General features: G+C 36.0%; 1 protein-coding gene across 1 annotated transcript in view; it reads left to right on the top strand.

Annotated features, from left to right (window-relative positions):
- The first annotated feature begins 2,951 nt into the window (after positions 1-2,951).
- Positions 2,952-22,678, top strand: part of LOC121419061 (putative methyltransferase DDB_G0268948) — a 35,392-nt gene continuing 15,665 nt past the window's right edge. Inside the window, exon 1 of the mRNA XM_041613353.1 lies at positions 2,952-3,196. Coding sequence (XP_041469287.1) covers positions 3,089-3,196 — 108 coding nt within the window. The 5' untranslated portion in view covers positions 2,952-3,088. The remainder of the gene's footprint in view (positions 3,197-22,678) is intronic.

Genomic DNA, 22,678 nt, shown 5'->3' with positions numbered 1-22,678 from the left:
AGCTGATGATGTCACATCTCCACTTTCCGTTTTCTTATGTTATTACATAAAATCATATTTTTTTCATTATTTCATACTTGTGTGAATAAAATGTCTCCCTTATGATGAAATAAGTTACAGCAATAAATATCTAATGCACGAAACCAGTTGTCAATCCAATTTTTTTAGTTCTTGGAGGAAAAAATTTGAATAAACCTAATTTCATATAATACAATACAAAAGAACAAGTGGAGACGTGACATCATCAGCCCACCTAATGAATATTCATGACGACTATTTTTACAAACTATTACTAAACTTTGACATTCAATAACTTTTTGCTATTTGTTGTCCGATTTTGACGAAATTTTCGGCATTTTGCTTAGTGAATTCTACTCTATTTATTAACCTATAAGTACTTTCAGCCTGTACCATCCCTTTAAGCAAATGACGATATAACTGTCAAAAAAGTATCTCTGCTTGAGTGAGCACCACCTACTTTTGGAAAGTTAGTGAAAAATGATTTTCGCAGAACTTTGAAATAGTTACTCGACAAAAGTAGACCTTAATCATGAATGGAATTCAGCTACTAAAATAGATTTCAGATATCTTTTCCCTTTTTAATTTGTTCCCTTGCCCAAAACACTTTGAAGAGTGCATTGCACCCCACCCCACTCCCCACATACCGAGGCTATCGTGACGATATTTGCTTTACACTGAGCTGTGATTTACATGAAATGGCTTAGGCTTGATTTTCATTTCGTTTATAATTTTCAAGCTTGGAAAAAGTGTGGAGAAACAGGTATTAATTGAAAATGAAATGTAAACCCACTTTAAATGATAAAAACTTAGTGAAAAAATGCAGGAGATGTCTGATTAAAACTTTTGTTCATATTCAGTTATGTCCTCAGATCCAGCTGGCACAAAAGGGGTAAAGGTTGTGCTTACTAAGTGTTGAAATTTCAAATTTGGGTGGCAAAATTGTTACAAAATGCTTGAATGTATCCGTTTCATTTCAATTGACTAAAAGTTCAAGGGAAATGTATGACAAATGTTTCGCAGGGTAAGTTTGATTTCGCCCTTTCCCCTTGACACATCGTAAAAAAGAGCATTTCTGCGCAATGAGATCTCTGCGAGCTTTACAAAAAATGGACAGTGCTTACTCAATTGTAACATTCTGTCAAAACTTACTTTCATTGGATAGATGAGACCCAAACCCAAGATTATATTTCCAAAAAATACCCACAAGTTGTATATTTTTAATTCCCAGGGCCTTTTCCAAGTGTAAACTGTTTTGATATGCACTGTATTAATTATTATTTATCTGGCAAAATGGAAATAACCTAAAGAAAAAAGATAAGATTCATGGATCAAAGAATGAACAATATGAATAGAAATTCACTTGAATGCCAGGAGCAGAAATAGTTAACTGAATAATTGTGGCAATACGCCTTCTGACCCACTCCCAGGGTTATAAATATATGTAATCAGATTTGGTTTATACAGTGCGTCCCACAAAATACAAAACCGCGAGATTTAGCGATGATTTATCATAACTTGATCACAGAGGCGTCGATTATGGGGGGGCAGGGGGGGCGATCGCCCCACCAATGAAAATATTGGGGGGGCAAACATATCATTTTGCCCCCCCAATAATTCCGCATGTGCTAAAAATAAAATAAGATTGTAATGTTACACAGAAATCAGCAAGCGAGATTGAGATACACAAATCGTTCTTCGTCTAAAATCGTGCTCAAAATGTCCACTTTTCAGATTGGAATATCAAAAAATTTCAGCTCGCGCTTCGCGCTCGCATCATTTTTGTAACAAAAACCCATACTTTCCATGATTAAATAGGTGAATATGGTCCCGTTGTTAGTTCTAAACCTCAAAAGAACTCCCACTTCGATTTGCAATAATCTTTTGTTGGATATATATATCTTGTTCTTTATTAAAAACGTCCATTAAACTCAATTTTTTTTTCAGATCGAAATATCAAAATTTTCAGCTCGCGCTTCGCGCTCGCATTAATCTGCTGATGATATATATATGTGTGTGTGTGTATATATATATACATATATATATGTACACATATATATAGGCATATGTGTGTGTTCGTGAGATCGAGCGCCTTTGGAAAATTGATTCATGATTTTGCCCCCCCAATCTGAAAAATGGATCGACGCCCCTGCTTGATCATGAGTGCAATAGAATATCATTGTAAAGCTAATCTCGTCCAATATATAGAACATTTCTCATTCTGGCATGAAATGAGTAAAACAAATTTCAAGAAATGATACCAAAAAGCCATTTGGCGGGAGGGGGGGGATCGGAATTTCAAAAAGAGAATCACATGCTTACAAATTTTAATATCTGCTCTTTATTTTAATGCCTCAATAAGAGGGAATGGTAAGGAAATAACAAGGTTCTGTTCCTTCGAAATAATGTTTGTATTGCCATAATTTCCTTAAACAAACGTCATTTTATCAATTTCCAAGTACGGTGGTAAACAAAGAATTTATGCATGGCTGATCGTCACAAAACGGAGTATATCCTCTTCGTTTTATGAAATTGTTTAAATTCAAGACATATTTCAAACAAACAGAAGTTTGTTATTCCTTGACCATTTTCTGTGATTGAGGTATTAAATTGAAGTGCAGCTTCTGAACGGTTAAAAAAAAGTAATTTTCTTTTTGAAACCCATATACAGCCCGCCAAATGATTTTTTAGTATCCTTTATTCAAGTTGTTTTTGCTCACTCATGCGTGAATATGAAATCTCCTTTGTTAAACCAGATGAAAGGAAGGGACTCTAAGCTTTACAATGATAGGCCATTTGTCTATTGTATTTATGATTAAGTTATGACAAGTCATCGCTAAATCTCGGTTTCTTTTTTTTTTTGGTGGGACGCACTGTATTGCGCCATTGTATGATGTGTTATCGCGCCGCCTTGTGACGCGACGCTAGCTAGATCATTGCCAAAATATTATTCTCGTCACTTTCGGCGCCGTGTTGTGAAAGACAATGCTTCCTCAATATATGGTAGGCACAAATGTAATTATTGTGATCGTAATTGTGTTATCCGTATTGTCGCAGTATCATTTCCAGTATGAGTCGTTTCTTTGAAGACAAAGAGGTTGCTATCAACTATCTCCAATATCGACCACATTATTCCACGGAGGTTGCTGAAACAATCGTGAACTACCTCGCTGAATATGTGAGTACAGTTAATTTTGGCTAAAGGTAACTACCATGCCTACAGGGTAGTATTTTCTTTCGATCACATTGCGTTCCAGCGAAAAGCAAGTTCAAAGTCAAGAGCATTCATGCCGGCCTATACTGTGACAATGTGCATATCGAAAATGTAATTAGTTGGGGTTTTGGGCTAAGATTCTGCCTGAATTCTTTATTTCATGTAATTTCAGGGAAACTACTTTTCTTTCAGTTGTTCTTGGGTGTCAACAGTCGCATGTAAATTCATATGAAAAAGGGCACAGATTCCACTTTTTCTCAAAACTTTGGTAAACTGGGAACTGATCAAACGTGAATCCTGCCTCACAAACTTAGGCTTGATATCAAAGTCCTCATAACTACACTTAAAGTGATATTTTTCTTGGGGCATAACACGGGTTGGTGGCCGGGGGGGGGGGGTGGACAAGAGCCCAAAATTTCCCCGTCATATCATGGTGTGAACAGGAATTTTTAATGATTGTACGCCATTGATTTGGAATCCAAACTGCATAACTATTTTCTTGTTTTCCGTCAAGTTCAAGTATCGTCCGTAATGGCCCAGTGTAAAAATGGCAAAGGTAAAAATGGCAGAGGTAAAAATGGCGAAGGTAAAAATGGCAGAGGTAAAAATGGCAAAGGTAAAAATGGCAGAGGAATAAATAGCAGCGGTAATAATGGCAGAGGTAATACTGGCAGAGGTAAAAGTGGCTGAGGTAAAAATGACCCGGGGGGGGGGGGGCCACTTCCATTCACGAGTGGATACCATGCGCGACCATCGGGTCTGGAAAAGCACCCTAAACACGTAATTTCCATATTCTGAAAATGCACCCCTTAACAAGTATTGGCGTGTGAAACCCTACCCTTAACAAGTATTGGAAGCAAAACAATACTCTTGGCAAATATTCCCTGAAATGAACCCCTAAAGTACAGGAATGTTTTATTGTTACGGGTCCTTCGGTCGTCGGCTTTACATTCCCGACCTTTCGTTTGAGGACGCGAACGCTTATTTACAACGATCGTTGACTTTGGAAGGGACTTTTTGGGCCCGTCATCATGGTCGTAAAACTCAGTCCTGCAATGCAAATTGTGTGACATGAGATTTTTTTTCGTTTCGCATCTGCGACGGAAACATTCAATATGCGTTTCGTGTGCAAAATTCTGGTTGCTACTATGGTAACAGCGATTTATCCGATTGAGGACGACTTTCCAAAGCCACATTTGAGTCCTCCTAGAGCTCGAGAGGCCGCCCGGGGGGCCCACTTCCATTGATTAGTGGATACCAGTAGCGACCACCCGTAAAAAGGGACAGAGTGGGCAGGTACGTTACGTATATAGGCCTATGTAACGTTATAAGGGTGTCAAAACGATGTTTAAAATGCTGAAATAAGGGATATATATTCAATACTTGTAGGGTTTCACAAGCCAAATACTTGTTAAGAGATGCATTTTCATAATCTGGAAAAGAATTGCTTCCCTTGTTTAGCATGTTTAGGGTACTTTTCGAAACCCCATGGTCGTGCCTGGTATCCACTCATCAATGGAAGTGGTCCCCCCGGAATTTGAATCTAATCCCCATTTCTGGGGAATGTAAAACATAATGCCCCTCACATCGTGTGCGAGAGGCATATCGTTTGTGTATAAGGAGTAAACAAAAGAAACAAAGAAACAAAAGGAAACGAGTTCAAAGGTATCGCATATGATGTGTACATATCAACGCATGCGAAATGTTCGGCTGGAGAGGTTGATCTTATCCATGAAATCAATTGCCAGTGATCCACCAATAATCCACATTAAATGTAATATCGATTCGATGGACTGTGATGATCTATATTTAAGCCTTCATTCAGTAAGTTTTTTCTCACTCAATATGTTCTCGATTTGTTTGAAAAACCACTTTCTTCTCCATGTCATAAATCTATTTTAGGTTCTGCATTTGAATATCTCCAGCCATCAGTCGTAATATACATGCATGTATGCGGTACGGGTGTCGCGGAAAGGGATTTTGCACACGAAAAGCAGATTTGTAGGGCCTGTAACCCCCTGTTACACAAAGCTTAGCATTGATCGTAGAGCAGTTTTCTACGTTTGATTCTATTGACTGTAATGCACAATCAATCTTAAAAATCAAGTGTATGATTAAGCGTTAACTTTTGTGTTAGGGGACCCTAATACTAGCGTCCGTGATGATTGCGAAAGGTCCCAATTATTTGGTTTAGTACGACCCCACCTTCTACACCTCGCGCAAATCGGACTCTAAACACGAAGTGTTGGGGCAAAAAGGACATCCTTTATAAAACATTTTAATTTTGTTTTATCATCCCGACAATTTCGACCCTAAACACGTAATTTTCCTAGTGAAATAGATACCCTTTTTTCATTATTTTTGTGTTTTTGACACCCTTATCACGTTACGTACGTAACGTGCCCTATCGTGAAAAAGACATCCTTTTTACGTGTTTTTTTTGGTCGCGCATGGTATCCACTCGTCAACGTAAGTGGCCCCCCGGGAAAAATGATAACACTTGAATTGGTATTTCTTATTTTTTCCTGGACTTACATGCACGACCTTCTCATGTCAAATCGCTCTCCTAATATTCAAATTTGAAGAACACTTTGAGTCACAAATATTTTACTTAATTCATCAGACTGAAATAAAGTTTATCAAAATGATATTGGTGAGGGTTTTAGGGAATCCATCAAAGATTTAAAAAGCTCCCAAAATTTTACGTTAATGGGGACGTCATTTGCGAACAGTTTTCCCCATATATGGTGTAATAAAAAATATCAATGAAATGTCATTTCTTAAAGAAAATGAAAATTGTTTTAATTGTAGGCCTACCTTAAGTATATTAAGATACAAATAATTTCACATCCGCTCCTGAAAGATTTTTCTATTAGCAATTATGAACCACTGATTTAAAAAATTGAAAAGTAGTCATTTTGGTGCATAAAACGGGGTAGTTACTAGTATATGACGTCGCAGATCAATTCAATTCAAGATTTTTTTTCAATTCAAGAAGTTTATTTTATTTCCAAAACAAATATAAATCGAATACAAATACAAATCAAAGTACGAATACAAAATAATTTTTAACTTAGCATTATTATATAACAAACGCTTGTATAAAAAAAGCGTATATGAAAATGAGGGGATCCACTAAAAAAACATTGCTTGTAGAGCGTGGATCCCCTATAGCTAGTTGAATAAATAATATATATAAAGCAATTAAGACAAGACAAAGCAATACAAATTGGGTAAATATGGAAATTCATTCGGCTGAACGAATATACAATATCATAAAATGGGAAAGTAAAATGTGATAAATATGATAGGAAAAACTATTTTAGAGTAAGAAAGGAAATGATAGCAAAAAATGGAAATAAGGTGACAGAAATTCGGGACATGTATTATCAAAGACACACACACATACAGACACGCGAACAAAGAAAAAATATAGTTACATTTTAGAGGATGGAGGAGAGAGAGAAGAAAAAAGAATGAGGCTGACCGATAGAGGGAGAGGGGGGAACAAGGTTTAAACATGGATCAACGAGAGCGCTAGCATGAAAATACAGATTTGGGATTGATACCCGGGTGATAAAGGAAAATTTAGTGTTAAATACAAGATGGATACAAGATAATCAGGACCTACAAACAAAACAACTTCGTTTGTAGGATACTAACAAAAATACTTTTAATTTTCTCTTAAAGGAGTTAATGGAGGGGGCCTGTTGAATATCATTGTGGAGAGAGTTCCAAAATTTAGGGGCTGTAAAAATGAAAGTACTTTGAGCAAAAATAGTTCTAAGCATAATGAAAACTATGGAAGCATGAAGTAACCGATTGGAGCGGAGACGCAAAGATTAGTTTCTTACATTCTTCGCTTTGTTCGAAAAATCAAAAGCTTTTTCGACCAAGACATCGCTAAGTAGTTTGCTTTCTACCATTTAGCAAAATAACCGATTGGAGCGAAGATACAAAGATTAGTTCTTGCATTTCTCGCTTTGTTAGAAAATCAAAGGTTGTTTTCGACCATGACATTTTGAATAGGTCGAATTCTTTCATCTATTATAATATAGATAGAAAAGAAGATGCAGTGAATAGTTCTTGTATTCTTTGCTTTCATTTAACAAAATACCGATTGAAATAGATTGAAAAATCAAAAGTTTTATTCGACCAACTAGGTTTATATGTATAGTTCACTTTCTACCATTTAGCAAAGTAACCGATTGAAGCGAAGAGGGAAATATATATCAATCTGTGTTAGTTTTTTTTTACATTCATTTTCGATAAATTTAATACAGATAAAATGGCTCGATCTTCAGAGGGTAGCATTTAGTTTCCATGAATTCGAGGCAACCTCGCCTCGAAGATATCCTTGATCTACGAGGATATTTTTCACATAAAGCGTTTTACAATCAGGGGCGGATCCAGCTTTCGCCAATAGGGGGGCCGAAAAATATTTTGATCAACATTTTTTTGATTGGCCGCTACAATCTGGCTTTTTTTGTTGGTTTTTCAGGGGGTAGTCCTAATTAAAGACTGAAGTTTTAAGTATATGTTAGTATTTATTACTATAAACAATATAAGGTATCTCATGTGGTCTTAATATATAATGCGAGCGCGAAGCGCGAGCTAAAAGTCTTTGATATTTTATGTCCTTAGAACTGAAGATTCAGAGCAGTATTTATAATCATGAACAAAGATAAGTATCCGACTAAAGAGCGCGAAGCGCGAGCCGAAATTTTATCATATAGTAACGTGAAAAGTGACTCTATTAGGACTGTTTTAGTGATTAATGAAGAGGATACAAGTATTACCAATTAAATAATGAGAGTGCGAAGCGCGAGTTCAAAATTTCTGATATTCCGACCTGAAAAAAATGAACAGTGTAAGCGCGTTTTTATTTAAATAAACAAGCTCTGTGTCTCAAACAATTAAATGCGAGCACGAAGCATGAGCTTAATTTTTTGATATACTGACATGATAAAGGAGCATTTTGACAAATTTTGGTAAGAATTTCCAAAGAGCATAGGTTTCTCACAAATCAAACAATGCGAGCGCGCAGCGCGAGCTGAACATTTTGATACACATTAACAATTTGTGTAAATCAAACAAAATAATGAAAGCTTGATGTGCGAGCTAAAAAATTGTGTGCAAATTGATATCAGAACTGGATATATTGTATATATATATTGGTTATATATTAGTGTCATTTAACCCTTTTGAATGGGATTCATTACACAGGCAGTGCGAGCGCGAAGCGCGAGCGAGACATTTTATATAAAGTCTATTTTCCAATTCTTCCCCTCACCTTTCTTGGGGTATCCTTCGGGGTCGGTCCGGTCGTTACGAGGCTCTAAATTACCCATCATGGGTAAAATACCTCTTTCTTACCTTTCTTTCTGTTTTTCGTAGTTTCTATCAAGATAAAGTGTACACTTTTTTCTGCAGGTTATCAAAATATAGGGGGCCGGGGCCGGCTCGGCCCTCTCCTGGATCCACGCCTGACAATAGCTGGATTTATTATCCTTTCTTTATCGCGAGTATATTAGAGAACATGATGACAGAGGGAGAAGCGTTTCAACATATGGGGGAAGATCCAAAATTAAGAGGAAAATCGATGGAAACGATGGAAAATCAAGGAGTTGCAAAGGAAGTAATTTGGGGAGATCACAAAGACATGCTGGACAGGTTTATTGAGAAGGATTGTGTTCCAGGGATGGCGTCGATGGAAAATCGTTGCGTAGCGAGACCAGGGTGTATCATCTCCAATCACTACGAAACTATGTCAGACCAAGAGAAATTCGAACTCTTACACAGGCACGGCATGCTTCACGAGTTGAAAGAAGATTGGTCTAAGGGGTGGAAAAGACGAATTCTTCAACGATTTTGTAATAATAAATTATTCATCGATGTCTATCTCAATCACATTGCAAGCACGAATATTCCAGCATCCTTCTACGAACATCCATGCTGGATCAAAAAAATACCTATAGATGAAGTCGATTAATTTTCTATAGAATATGACTTGTACATATGTATAATATTGCATCACTAACCTAATCTTCATTGTAAATATGTTTCACTGTAATATATGGACATGGAAAACTAGGTTTCGAATATTATGACAATGTTAATAAAAATCTACTTTAACAATAACACTCTTTTAATCCTTCCATTCAACTTTATGGTTGTTGATTCGTTGCCAAGGAGAATGCGCGTCTCGGCCTTCCAACCGATAAGTAACATTACTACGTCACTACGCTCATTGTTATTTAATGATCCCCTATTCAATGGCCATCCTATCTCTTCGTATTCACCATTGTTAGGGTAAACATCCCTATTCAATGGCTATCTTTCCAGACTACTCTTCCATTGTTATGCTAATTTCCCCCTATTAAACTCTTCATTGTTATGCTAATGATATTACGTCATATACTTTTGTGCGCGTGTCACGCTTGAGTGAACCTGTAGAATGGCCATATCGCCGTCATTATTCTCTGAGGTAACAGGAATAAATGTCTTTAACCTATTTATGATGCCTATGTTACGAGAGATGGTTTTGCAAATATCGTCGGCCTTATGCCAAAAGGGCCTTAACCCGATTTTAGGGGTTCTGAATATTTTATAATAAATCTAACACATTTCATGTAAAACTTATAACTTAACACGTTTATCGAAATTGGCTTCAAAAGCAAAAAAACGACCACAAACTTTTGATTATTAGAGAGGCCAAAACCTTTATAAACGCCATTATCTCGGAATGGCCAAAAGCAGTTAAGGCCCTTTTGGCATAAGGCCGACGATATGGTCGATGTGACATTTCCAGGAGAGTTTGTTATCTACATGGACACCCAGGAATTTGATTGACGAGACACTTTCCAGCTGAATATCTTCAATACATATATCAAGAGGCAACGAATCTATAGTATTACTGAATACCATGTATTTGGTGTTTTTAAGATTGATTGATAATTTGTTAGCTCTAATCCAACTCAAAACTTAATTAAAAATTAATTCATAATTTATTATTTCAGCAAGGGTAAGCGGATTCGTGTGGGAAAAAAAATAAATTTGTGTCATCCGCAAAAATAATAATGCTAAAGTCATTTATATACGAAATAAAGAGGAGTGGTCCCAGGATACTTCCTTGCGGCACACCACAGCAAATATTGCACATATTTGAGGGTTGATCATTGAAATAAATTGTTTTCTGTTGGAAAGGTAGTTCCTGAACCAATCCAAGGCCTTCCCACGAATACCATAATGCGAAAGTTTATGAAGTAGAATGTCGTGGTTTATTGTATCGAAGGCCTTGGAGAAGTCCAGGAAAATACCAACCATATGGGAAGACTGATCGACTGCATGAGTAACTTTTTCAACAAAAGATAATAATGCATGAACTGTACTATGCTTTTCTCTAAAACCAAATTGGAAATTAGAGAAAATGTTATTATCACAACAAAATTTGATTGTTCTGTTATATATTATTTTTTTCCAAAATTTTACCAAAACACGGTAAGAGGGATATTGGCCGATAATTGTTAATGTTAGATTTATCGCCTTTCTTAAAAATTGGAATAACTTTAGCAATTTTCATGGAATTGGGGACTTGTCCATGAATTAAAGACATATTGAAGATGTAAGCAAGTGGTTCTGCAATATATGGAATGATAGTTTTAAGTATTAGATTATTGATGTCATCATAGCCAGAACTTCTTTTATTATCGAGGTTTGAGACAATATCAGTAATTTCATGAGGGGAAGTAGGGCATAAAAATATTGAGTTCGGATTGGGTGGGGCAAGAAATTCGGCAAAATGTTTGTTTGAGGGCGCTATATTCTTAGCGAGGTTATTTCCGATCGATGAAAAATGGTCATTAAATATATTAGCAATGGTAACAGGCTGTTGAATGATCTCATCGTTAGATCTAATTTCTGTTATAATGTCTTTATTTTCTGAGACATTCATAGCTTGCTTGAGAATTTTCCAGGTGTTTCGCATATTATGTTTATGTAATTGTAGCTTATTTTCAAAGTATTTTTCCTTTTCAATACGAATAATTTTAGTTAAAAGTGTTTTTATAGGATGTGTATTTTGCTCTGTTTTTTGCGTTCCTTTTGATTTATATTTATAATACAGGTTATTTTTCGGATATATTGACCGAAGTATGGATTTTGATATCCATGGTAATCTAGGGGCCTTTTTGTAATTCATCTTATTGTTACTCTGTTTTGGAAGGTGAATGTCAAGTTGGCCTGAAAGCAAATCACAGAATTTATCATAACAAGAGTTGATGTCTTCTATATCATAAACACAGGACCAGTCGATATTTTCAAGACTAGCACTTAAAATTATTTGTATTAATAATACGCCTGAAGGAACCGACACCTTGCCGAATGTTTGATTGTGATATTTTGTAAGATGTCATGATTGGATAATGATCAGATATATCGGACAAGATTATAAATGAATCAGGATGGGGGGTGGTATTAGAGAAAATATTGTCAATGAGTGTAGCAGATAAATTTGCGACACGAGTTGGTTTGGAGACAAGTGGTAGGAATGAGGCCGCTAAAAAAGTTTCAACGAGTTCGTTCGCAATATTATTGTTTGTAGTTTTTAGTATATTTATATTGAAATCTCCCATGATAAAACAGTCTTTATTGGTAAAAATAGGGCATCGCAACAATTCCGACAAATGTGAAATAAATTCATTAGCATTAGAATTGGGAGGTCGATAAACGACACCTGCAATGATATTCCTGGCGCCGGTGACTTCAATTTCTATAAAAAGAGATTCAATAAAGTCATTGACAATTGAAATATTTTCGTGGACAGAGTAACGAAAACTATTATGAATGTATAGAGCAACGCCTCCACCTGTCCTGCCCTGTCTGTTTTTGTTAATGAAGTTATAGTTATTTAAGGAAAATGGAACGTTGGTGTCCTGCGATAGCCACGTCTCTGTAGGACCCATAACAGACAAAGGTTTGGGTGATGGGCTATTCAATAGCAATTGTAACTCATCGAAGTGCTTGCTCAAGCTCCTTATATTCAAATGAAGTAGGGAGAATGTATTGGAGTAAAAAATTCTTAACAATATCATTAGATTGGGAAACAGTTATGTATTTACAAAGGGAAGTATGTGCCGGGTCATTGTGATCAAAGTCAAATTGCAGCTCTTCAGCCGATGAACTAATGGCATCAGCAATGAAATTTTCATATGTACCTGAAGAACTTGTGAGGGTTACGTTAGTGGGGGGAGATCTAAACAAATCAAATAGTTCGTCATCTGTTAGAGTGTTAAAAGCGAAATTGTTGTCCACTCTGGCCATTAAGAGCTAGGAATTAAAACCTGTAGAAAAGAATAATTGCCAGTATTAAAATCAAATGAGACATTGTTCGTGCTCTCGTTGATAGAGGAGTAGTGAAAGGTGAAGACAGGGGAAAGAAATATGCAGCGGTAACAGAAACAGCGGTGGTGAATGACAGGCACACAAGAAATTGACAACAAGATGATGATCGCAACACTTAACAAGTCACAGACAATTAGGAGGGAGAGAGAGGGGGAGGGAGAAAGGGGGAAAGCATGAACAGGGGGAGTGGTCTTAGAATGAAAAGGAATAAGAGAAAAGAATGATGTAGAAAAACTAATAAGATGCAAAAAAAACACACTTAAAAACAAAACAACGTACGAAAAAAGGATGTGTAAAAAAAGAATGCAATGAATGCAACAGAGAACGAGCACGTGTAAATCTAAAATATCATAAACTATAAAGAACTAGCAGCAATTACCCGTGGCAGCACAGGGAGTAGGAGTCATTTTTCTTTATCAAAGTGTGTGGGGGGAGGGGGTGACATTCTTGTATGTACAGCTAGACTGCCTATTCACACTGAAAACCAAGCAGTTTATTGATGAAATATATTTAGACAACTGATTCATAGCAGACTTCTCTTTCAATATAGATAGGAGGTTCAATTGAAAACTTTCGATTGACAATAACATTTCTAGCTAATCATTTATAAGTTATTTCATATTGTATGACAGATCATTTAATGAAAAACTATACACTCGCCATTGAAGGGAAACAATCGATCGCTAGAACAAGTACCTGAAACGTAAATCATAATATCAAGATATCGCAGAAAATGGCGATGGAATCTAACACAAAGGATTTAATGGATGAGATGTTTGCTCGATTCCAGAAGGAAAACAAGCAATTTATTGGATCAATTGAAATAACTATTCAAGATGCAGTCAAGAAGGAAATTACAAAATTACTTGACCGCCTTGATGAACATCAGGGGAAAATTGTGGATTTGGAACTTGAAAATCAGTCGCAAGGTAAAGAGATATCGCGCCTAAGGAATGTCGTCGAGAAGCAACAGAATACAATCGACAATCTTCGTTTTTCTTCGGATATGCTCGAACAATACTCGAGGAGAAATAGTCTCCAATTTTTCGGTATTCCCGAAGCCCCAAAGGAATGCACCGACGAGTTGATATGTGACATCGTTAATCGTCGGCTTGGTGTTTCCATGTCAACGCAAGCTATTGACCGCTCACATAGGGTCGGTAACCCAAAGAGAGGATCTTCATCAAACAAGCATGATAAGAGAGGTAGTCAAGTGAAACAGTGGCCGCGCCCAATTATCGTCAAGTTCCTTTCATACAAAACGCGCAATCAAGTAATCACTAATCGACGCCGTCTGAAAGGCTCGGGTATTGTTATACAAGAGGACTTAACGAAGAGGAATCGCGAACTTCTTGGCTCAACTTCTAAGCATCAGAAAGTAGAAGCAGCATGGAGCAGCGATGGAAGAATTATTGCTAAGGTGAAATCAGAAAATGACAAGTCAATAAACAAAGTAATTCGCAACATCTCTGACTTGACATCCCTATGATCCTTAACATGTGACAATAAATCGCGAACCTTGTCTTTTTAACCGCATCGCATTTCATCATATTTTAACTTTTATTATGACTCTGTTTTATGTAAATTTTTTTTTGTGTGACATCCTAACTCCTTGGAGCCCCTCCCCTCACAAACCCCCCACCCAGCATGCCAGTAAAATACCCATGTTGTGTATGTAGCAAGGCCGTACGGAATAATCAAAATGCACTGAGGTGTGTCGGATGCGACTTATGGTCACACCTTTCATGTTCCGAAATGTCTTTTGAATTCTTTAGATCTTCGAACGATTGGTTGTGCAACAAGTGTATCTTTGGAGAAATGCCCTCACTCGACTATTCAACAATTTGTGAAAGTACGAAATCAATAGAAAATGACAGAGTAAATGTAAACAATTTGAACCAAGACTCAGTTGAGAAATCAAAGAACAAACTTAAAACCCAAAACGGGCTAAAGATTGCTCATCTTAATTGTGTATCACTTTTGAAATATTTAGACGAAATCAAACAAATTATACGTGAAACTGATCTAGACATTTTAACACTCAGTGAGACCCATCTTTGTTCTTATATTGATGACTCGGAAATTTTCATCCAGGGATACTCTCTTGTGAGACGTGACAGGAATCGATTTGGAGGAGGGCTTGTAACCTATGTAAAATGTAATATTCCATTTATAAATAGAAGTGATTTGATAATGAGTGACAAGCTAGAAATGGTAATATTAGAAATTAAGCAATGTAAACAAAGGTCATCTTTCGTTGTAAACTGGTATCGTCCACCGAAAGCTAGTATCGACGTTTTCAATGACTATGAATCAGTCATTAATAGACTAGATAATCTGAATGTCGATTTTATAATTCTTGGCGATTTGAACTGTGATATAAGCAGCAGAAGTCCTTTATGGCATACTGTTAAATTATTAGACATAATGGAGTCATTTAATTGCAAACAGTTAATTACTGAATTTACAAGAGTAACGCCAACCTCTTCTACTACTGTTGACCTTATTTTTACTAACAATGTTAATAAATGCTCTTTAAGTGGAGTTATCGAGATTTCTTTATCTGACCATTACATGATATTTTGCGTTCTTGGGAAACAATCCCACGATCCCCAAGAATCACACAGATACAAAATACACCGAAATTGTAAGAACTTTTCGAAGGAAGCATTTGAACTTGATATGGACAGAGTAACTTGGGAGTCTGTTTATCAAACTAAAAACCCACAAGAAGCTTACGATAACTTCACTTCAATATTATTGGATGTCATTGATAAACATGCACCGATTCGAAAGAAGAGGATCAAACAAAGTATATCTCCTTGGATGACTAAAGATATTATTAATCGGATACGTATACGAAATCGCTTAAAAGTCAAAGCGAAAAAAACAAACACTGAAACAGATTGGAATACTTATAGAAAAGTGCGAAATAATATAACCGCACTTATTCGGAAAGCTAAACGCGATCTTTTGACCAAAAATATTGAATCAAATAGAAATAATTCCAAGGAAATCTGGAACTCCTTGAAATATCTGACCTCTAACAAAAATAGAAAATCGCCAATTTCACGTATTTATGTTAACAACGAATACATTGAAGGAAAAGACCTTGCAGATACTTTTAATGACTTCTTCATCGATATCGGTGCTAATATTCAGAGTGAAATTCCAAACGTAGACTCTTGTGCGCTCTCTGAGTTCAATATAGTTGGATCTAAGTTTGCCTTCGAAAGTGTTACTGTACCCAATGTAATGAAAATTTTGAAATCGCTATCGGGTGACAAGGCAACTGGACCCGATACAATACCAGCTAGATTTATTCCTTGTATTGCCCATATCATTGCAGCTCCATTGACATATGTTATTAATCTGTCATTGAATGTTAGTTATGTTCCAAAACAGTGGAAGCTTGCTCGAGTAACTCCAATATTTAAAGATGGAGATAAAAATTCTTTAAGCAATTACAGACCAATCTCAGTGATATCGGTATTGGCTAAGGTCATGGAGAAAATTGTTTATAATCAGGTATACAAATATCTTGAAGAAAATGATATCCTTTCACAATGCCAGTCTGGCTTTAGACCGAGGTATTCTACACAGAGTGCCCTTTTGAATGTTACTGATAAATGGATGTCTGCTATTGATAAGGGAGAAATCGTAGGAGTTGTGATGATTGACCTAAAAAAGGCATTCGACAGTGTAGATCACTCTATTTTGTTTAAAAAATTGGAAATGTATGGCTTTGATAGAATAGCCCTGAAATGGTTTGAAAATTATTTACATGTCGAAAGACAACAATATACTCAAGTCAATGGTGTATCTTCCAGCCTTAGAAATGTAACCTGCGGTGTACCCCAGGGTACATTATTAGGCCCGATTCTCTTCTGTTTGTACACAAATGATTTACCTAACTTACTGAAAAATACTCAGTTGGCTCTTTACGCCGATGATACCTGCTTATTTCACACAGGTACTAACCCTTATCAAGTTTATGAAAAAATCAATAAAGATTTGAATATCATCTCGTTGTGGTTAAAACGCAACAAACTAGCACTTAATATTAATAAATCTGAAACTATTGTAATTGGCAGTAAACAGAGACTTTGCAAGTGGAATCAAGAAATCGAAAATCCTACCATTAAAGTTGATGGAAAGGTTATTAAGAAAGTAAGTGTTTGCAAATACCTCGGTGTATTCATCGATGAGAATCTTAGTTGGAATAAGCAAATAGAGCATGTTAAGGCAAAAGCTGTAAAAAGTTTATATCTTCTTAAGAGGATAAGACCTTACATCAGTAAAGCAATTGCAATGGTATTTTATAAATCGGTCATTCAATCATATTTTGACTATTGTGCCTCTGTATGGGGAAATACCTCAAAGACTAATTGTAAAAGATTACAAACCTTACAAAATAGGGCTCTAAGAACCGTTCTACAAGTTCACTATTTATTTCCAACTAAATCTATTTTTTCAACTTTAAACATTGACGACTTAGAAATTCGCCGAACTAAACAGCTGGCAATAGTAATGTATAAATTGTTACATGATTTAGGTCCCCATTATTTAAAAGAGATATTTGTTTACCGTAAATCCAATTATAATTCCAGATCCGGTAATATGCAGTTAACATTAAATTTGCCCAAAACCGAATTCGGAAAAAGACGTTTCCTTTTCCGAGGTGCAAAGGTGTGGAATTACCTTGCAAAACACATTCCATTCGAAACCCCATTAAATGCATTTAGACGGAAAATAAACACTCTAGGTCTATCAAACGTACTGAATGACCTCAAGGATTAACTTCCCAGTTTGCATGCCCCCCCCCCCCCTTTCCCAATTTTTTTTTTTTTTTTTTTTTTTTTTTTTAATGGTAATAATTTGATGATTTTTGTTATGTGTTTTTGAATTTTATTGTTTGCTACAATGTATTTTTCACGTATGTAAAGTATTTTTTTCATTTGTAATCTATCTACTTTGTATGTTTTTAATATCTGGACCCCTCAGAAGAACAGCCGTTAGGCTGAAGAGGGCTATCCAGCCCATGTGTTGGAAAATGAATAAATAAAATAAAATAAAAATAAAAATAAAAGTTAAGCATCTTGGGTTGAACTGGAGGAAGAACTTCAATAATCATTACAGAGTGAAATCCAAATCTAACTATAAAATGGAAAAATGTATTAGAACACGGTGTATTCAGTAAGCAGTCAAGAGGCAATTATTGTGATATAGAAATGTTATGATTACATGTATTGGGTCAGAAATAAATATGTAAGTACATTGCACATGTACCTTACAATGTACATTAGACTGCGGTTGTTTGTACTTTTTAAATTAAAGGTTGCTCAATCATATATAAGTATGGCAGGATGTCGAAAAGAAGTGATAGTGAGAGAAAGGGGGGTGATAAAATGAGTGAGACAGAAACAGTGGTGGGAAAAATGAGTCAGACAGACAGTGAGGAAAATGAGAGACAGAGAATGGGAAAAATGAGAGACACAGGGGAAAATGAAAGAGACCCACACGGGGAAAATGAATGAGAGAGAGATAGACAGACAGTGGGAAAAATGAATGAGAGAGACAGTGGAAAAATCAGAGAGAGATAGAGAAATTAAAGAATACAAAAGAGCGAGAGAGAGAGAGAAAAGGTTTTAGATGTTAATTGTGATAAAAAGATAAGATTTGTATGGCTTACATGGGCTTTTTAAATGTTTTTTTAGAGGTTTTAAATACATATGTACAACAGAGTTTTGTAGAATACATGTCAAACAAAATATGTGTAGCAAAAAAAGAAAAAATGCCAGTGTTGCCAATTTGCAGAAGAATGAAATTTGCCTTTAAATAAAAGGGTTAATAGCAAATCTATTTAAGCCAATTTTAATTTTGGGTTTTGGAACTTAGCACTGAGTTGATTATCTGACTCAACGAAACAACTTCATCATAATATTATGTTGGAATTTAGATTTACTGCGGCATCAATCATTCAATATAAATATTACATTTTACGTCAAAATACTAACCATGCACTGAACTGTGTACAACAGAGCACTGGCACAGTTTGATTTTGGACTGTTGAGTAGCAGGTAGCCCAATCTCTTAAAATATAGGATTAAATACAAAGGATGTGTTAATGAAACTGGGCAGAAACATTAGATGTAGACCCTCACCCCCCCCCCCCAGCAAACCCCCAGTCAACACTTGTTTTCAAAAAGCCAAGTCAGAATAGGGTTAACCTCTTTGTGACAACTGCCCACATTTTGTGCTCTGACTCAATAACTTACGATTCAGAGCCTTAAAAAAAATATATATTGGATGCATCAGCAGAAGGAGCTAAAATATCTGCACACAGTAAGCTCAATATCACTTGGCATTTAGCATCAGGAATTAAAAGAAGGAAATTAAGCACTGAAATCATTAGATTGGCAACACATGTCTGTAAAATCATTTTACCAATGCTTGTTTATTACGATCACACTACATTAGTATTTTGTTAATCACACAGAAATAAAGTTTAACATATGAATTGGCGAACATAATACTAAATATAGTTCATTTATATTTGTAAATGAATTTTAGAGACATCAATTTTGTTTAATGTGTGTAGCAAAGAAAGAAAATGCCAGTGTGACCAATGTTCCGAAGAAAATCTGGTCAAATTTGACCTTAAATAAAAGGGTTAATAGCAAATCTATTAAGAAATTTTTGATTTTGGGTTTTGGAACTTAGCACTGAGTTGACTATCAGACTCAACCAAACAACTTCATCACATGTTGGAATTTAGATTTACTGCGGCATCAATCATTCAATATAAATATTATGTCTTACGTCAAAATACTAACCATGCACTGAACTGTGTGCAACAGAGCACTGGCACAGCTTGGCCTTGGAGCATTGAGTGGCAGGTACTGGTAGCTGAATCTGTTAAAATACAGGATTAAATATAAAGGATGTTTTAATGAAACTGGGTAGGTAGGTCGTTGGATTGACCTAATTATCAAGAAAAGGTAACCTTCTCAAAGATTCATCATGAAGGTTTTATCTCCCGATTTCACTGATGTTGACATAGATTCTAGGCCTACAAATAATATTCTCACTTTATTCTCACCTGATCAGCAAGCAGGTGACAGTGAAGTGAGAATATTGTTTGTATGCCAACTTGAAAGAAATTGGGAGATAAAACCTTTGTGATGAAGTTCAGTTGCAACATGTACCGTCGCAAGAAATACACATCGCTTGTGAGTTGTGTTACGCGTTTGCGATTACTGCTGCTGCATCGAGTACAAGTAGTGACGCGTGTCGCGGTTTCCTCAGCGCTTTGTATTTCGCTGACCCGAGAGAGGTAAAAGGGACTGGGAACTTCGAAGCTATACTCAGGGCTGCGAAAAGGAATGCCAAAAAGTTACGAATTGTAAAAAAAACTTTGAATAATGCGACCAAAATACCACAAACAACCCCCCCTCATGACAATCTGTGAACAATTTAACCATGTTTAGAAAAAAACTCCAGCTCGATTGAGTGGATAACCACGGAGAAAAGCTGCTTCAAACAAACGGAAGGACACACAAGATTAGCCAAATTATAGTAAGGATGTGCAGAACAGTTACATAACAAACACAGAACACGGAGACGCGTGAACGAACACAGTACACAGAAAGAAGTGAACGACTACAGAAACACAATAGACGAAAATATAGAAAGGAAAATCTGGAGACGGCGGGAATTGCATAAATGACAGCACACACATAAACAAAAATAATCAGGCATTTGCCAGCGACCCTTGTGATTAAACACACAAACCAATAAGATCCAATTGAGAACCTAAACCAACTGATGGCACGTGAGTACTTATAAAAGCTGACGGCCACCTCGATCTCGAGACCAAAAAGAAATATACAACGGTTGAGCGGTTCCCGATAAAATCTTACTAGTATGTGAAATACGTTCAAATTACCAGTAACAGGTTACATCCTATCTTTATTTATTGCAAGATATTACACATTCAAAAACTCAAACTTCTAATAACTTTCTTAATCTTTCATGGGTTTTCCGCAAACCTTCACCAATATATTTTTCTGCTATTTTCACAATAAACCATTTGTCAGGGTAAATTTCCCCTTCAAAAAAGGTCGATAGAATGGCAACTAAGAAACACCTATAAATTTAAATCCCTGATTCGCTACACATTTCAATATTCGTGTGGTAACCGTTGCCATGGAAAGTGAAACTAGTTAAGGAACCTGATATCCACTTGGACTAGCTGCAATGAGGTATTACTCTGAAAAATGAACACTTTTGCTATCATTATATCATTTACATTAAACTATATACGAATCATATCAATATCTATTCGGATCCATTATAATGTTGAAATATGAAAAATCAGTTTTATTACAGAACGTTTTGTTATTTTCTGTTATCCAAGTAATGCAAGTGGTTCAAAGAAATCCCGAACTTGTCTATTTCGGTGTGTTGATGTACCTAGCGCACATTAGTGTTTACATTACGACTCGAAAGGTATGTATGTGATGAAGTGCTGTTCTACAATACGAACTGGCCAAGATAAATCCTTTCATCACTCACTAATTGAAATCATTTTGGCATGAAAATGCTTGAGTTTAATCATATCAACGATAAAGTATAGACCTAAAATGATTTTGAAAATCCAAATAATATCTCATCAGTTCATTATACTCATTTTGCCCATGCATAGGAGTCCATTCAAGGTCAATAACTGATGTTAAAGAGAAATGTCAGTAGTTGCAGTAAACACTGATTTCATGAGAAAGTCTGTAAAAACCAGGCTTAATTGTCAGTATATCATCGAGAATCTAGATCTGGTACAGTTACATAAACTTAACTTTTGAACACTGAAAAACGTTCACACTGAAGATTACCAACACAGATAGGCACACGTGGGACAGTGTATTATTATTGCTGGAATAAAGACCCGACGGAAGTGACCGAATCCGCGCTTATTTTGCTTATTTCTCAGCAATTACACAATTTCTCCCAGAATCCTATGACACATATTTTTCATTCATACAAACAGACACTAGGGTGGTCATTATATTAGATTCTGTAAAAAGTCATTTTGAGATCGTTACCAAAACTGGAATTTATCTTTAACTGGAAAGGCTCTATCTTTTCCAATGTCATGATCTTTACCTCTGATATTTTGCCTCTGCCATTATTACCTCTGTCATTTTTACCTCTGCCATTTTTATTCCTCTGCCATAATTACACCTGCCATTTTTACCTCTGCCATATTTTCCTCTACCATTTTTACCTTTGCCATTATTACCTCTGCCATTTTGACCTCTGCCATTTTGACCTTTGCCATTATTACCTCTGCCATTTTTACCTCTGTCATTTTTACCCGGCACCTCCGTAATACTGCATAACAATGATTATAAAAGAGGAATAAACATGTTTACCAGATACGTATCCACACCATCACTTACATTATATTTTCGTTCCTTTCTTCATAATAATGTTGTTCTGATGACTCCAACCCCCACCATTCGACCATTATAAGCTACAAGATCCCCAACTTATTGTTAACTCAGTATTTAGAATCGATGTAATGATTATGAGTTTGATATAATTTTCATAGATAATCATAATCGATATGGGCCTAATTATAAGAATTATAATTGAGTAGAATAACTCACGAGGGACTATGAGCGACCATCTCGTAATCGGTAGTCCTTCACGGAGAGGTTTTGCGCCCGCCAATAGCCCTACCCCTACGGATCCTGGCGACATATAATTAACATGTTGATGCATGCTGCATTTATTATAATGTTAAATCAAATGAATCATAATAAATAATTTCTTTGATCCAAAATGGACATTAGACCAAGTGTGAATTAGACCAAACGATCATTAGACCAAACGATCATTAGACCATATGACAATTAGCCGAAATGAAAACTAGACCAATTGACGATTAGCCCAACTGGTCGATAGACCCGATTTGGCTAATAGACCAAGTGGGCATTAGACTAAATGGAAATTAGACCAAGTGGAAATTAGACCAAATGGCCA

The sequence above is a fragment of the Lytechinus variegatus genome, chromosome 7 (genome assembly GCF_018143015.1).
Source record: "Lytechinus variegatus isolate NC3 chromosome 7, Lvar_3.0, whole genome shotgun sequence".
Classification (NCBI taxonomy): Eukaryota; Metazoa; Echinodermata; class Echinoidea; order Temnopleuroida; family Toxopneustidae; genus Lytechinus; species Lytechinus variegatus.
The sequence above is the reverse complement of the archived record's forward strand: the minus strand, read 5'-3'. Positions and strand labels throughout refer to the sequence as shown.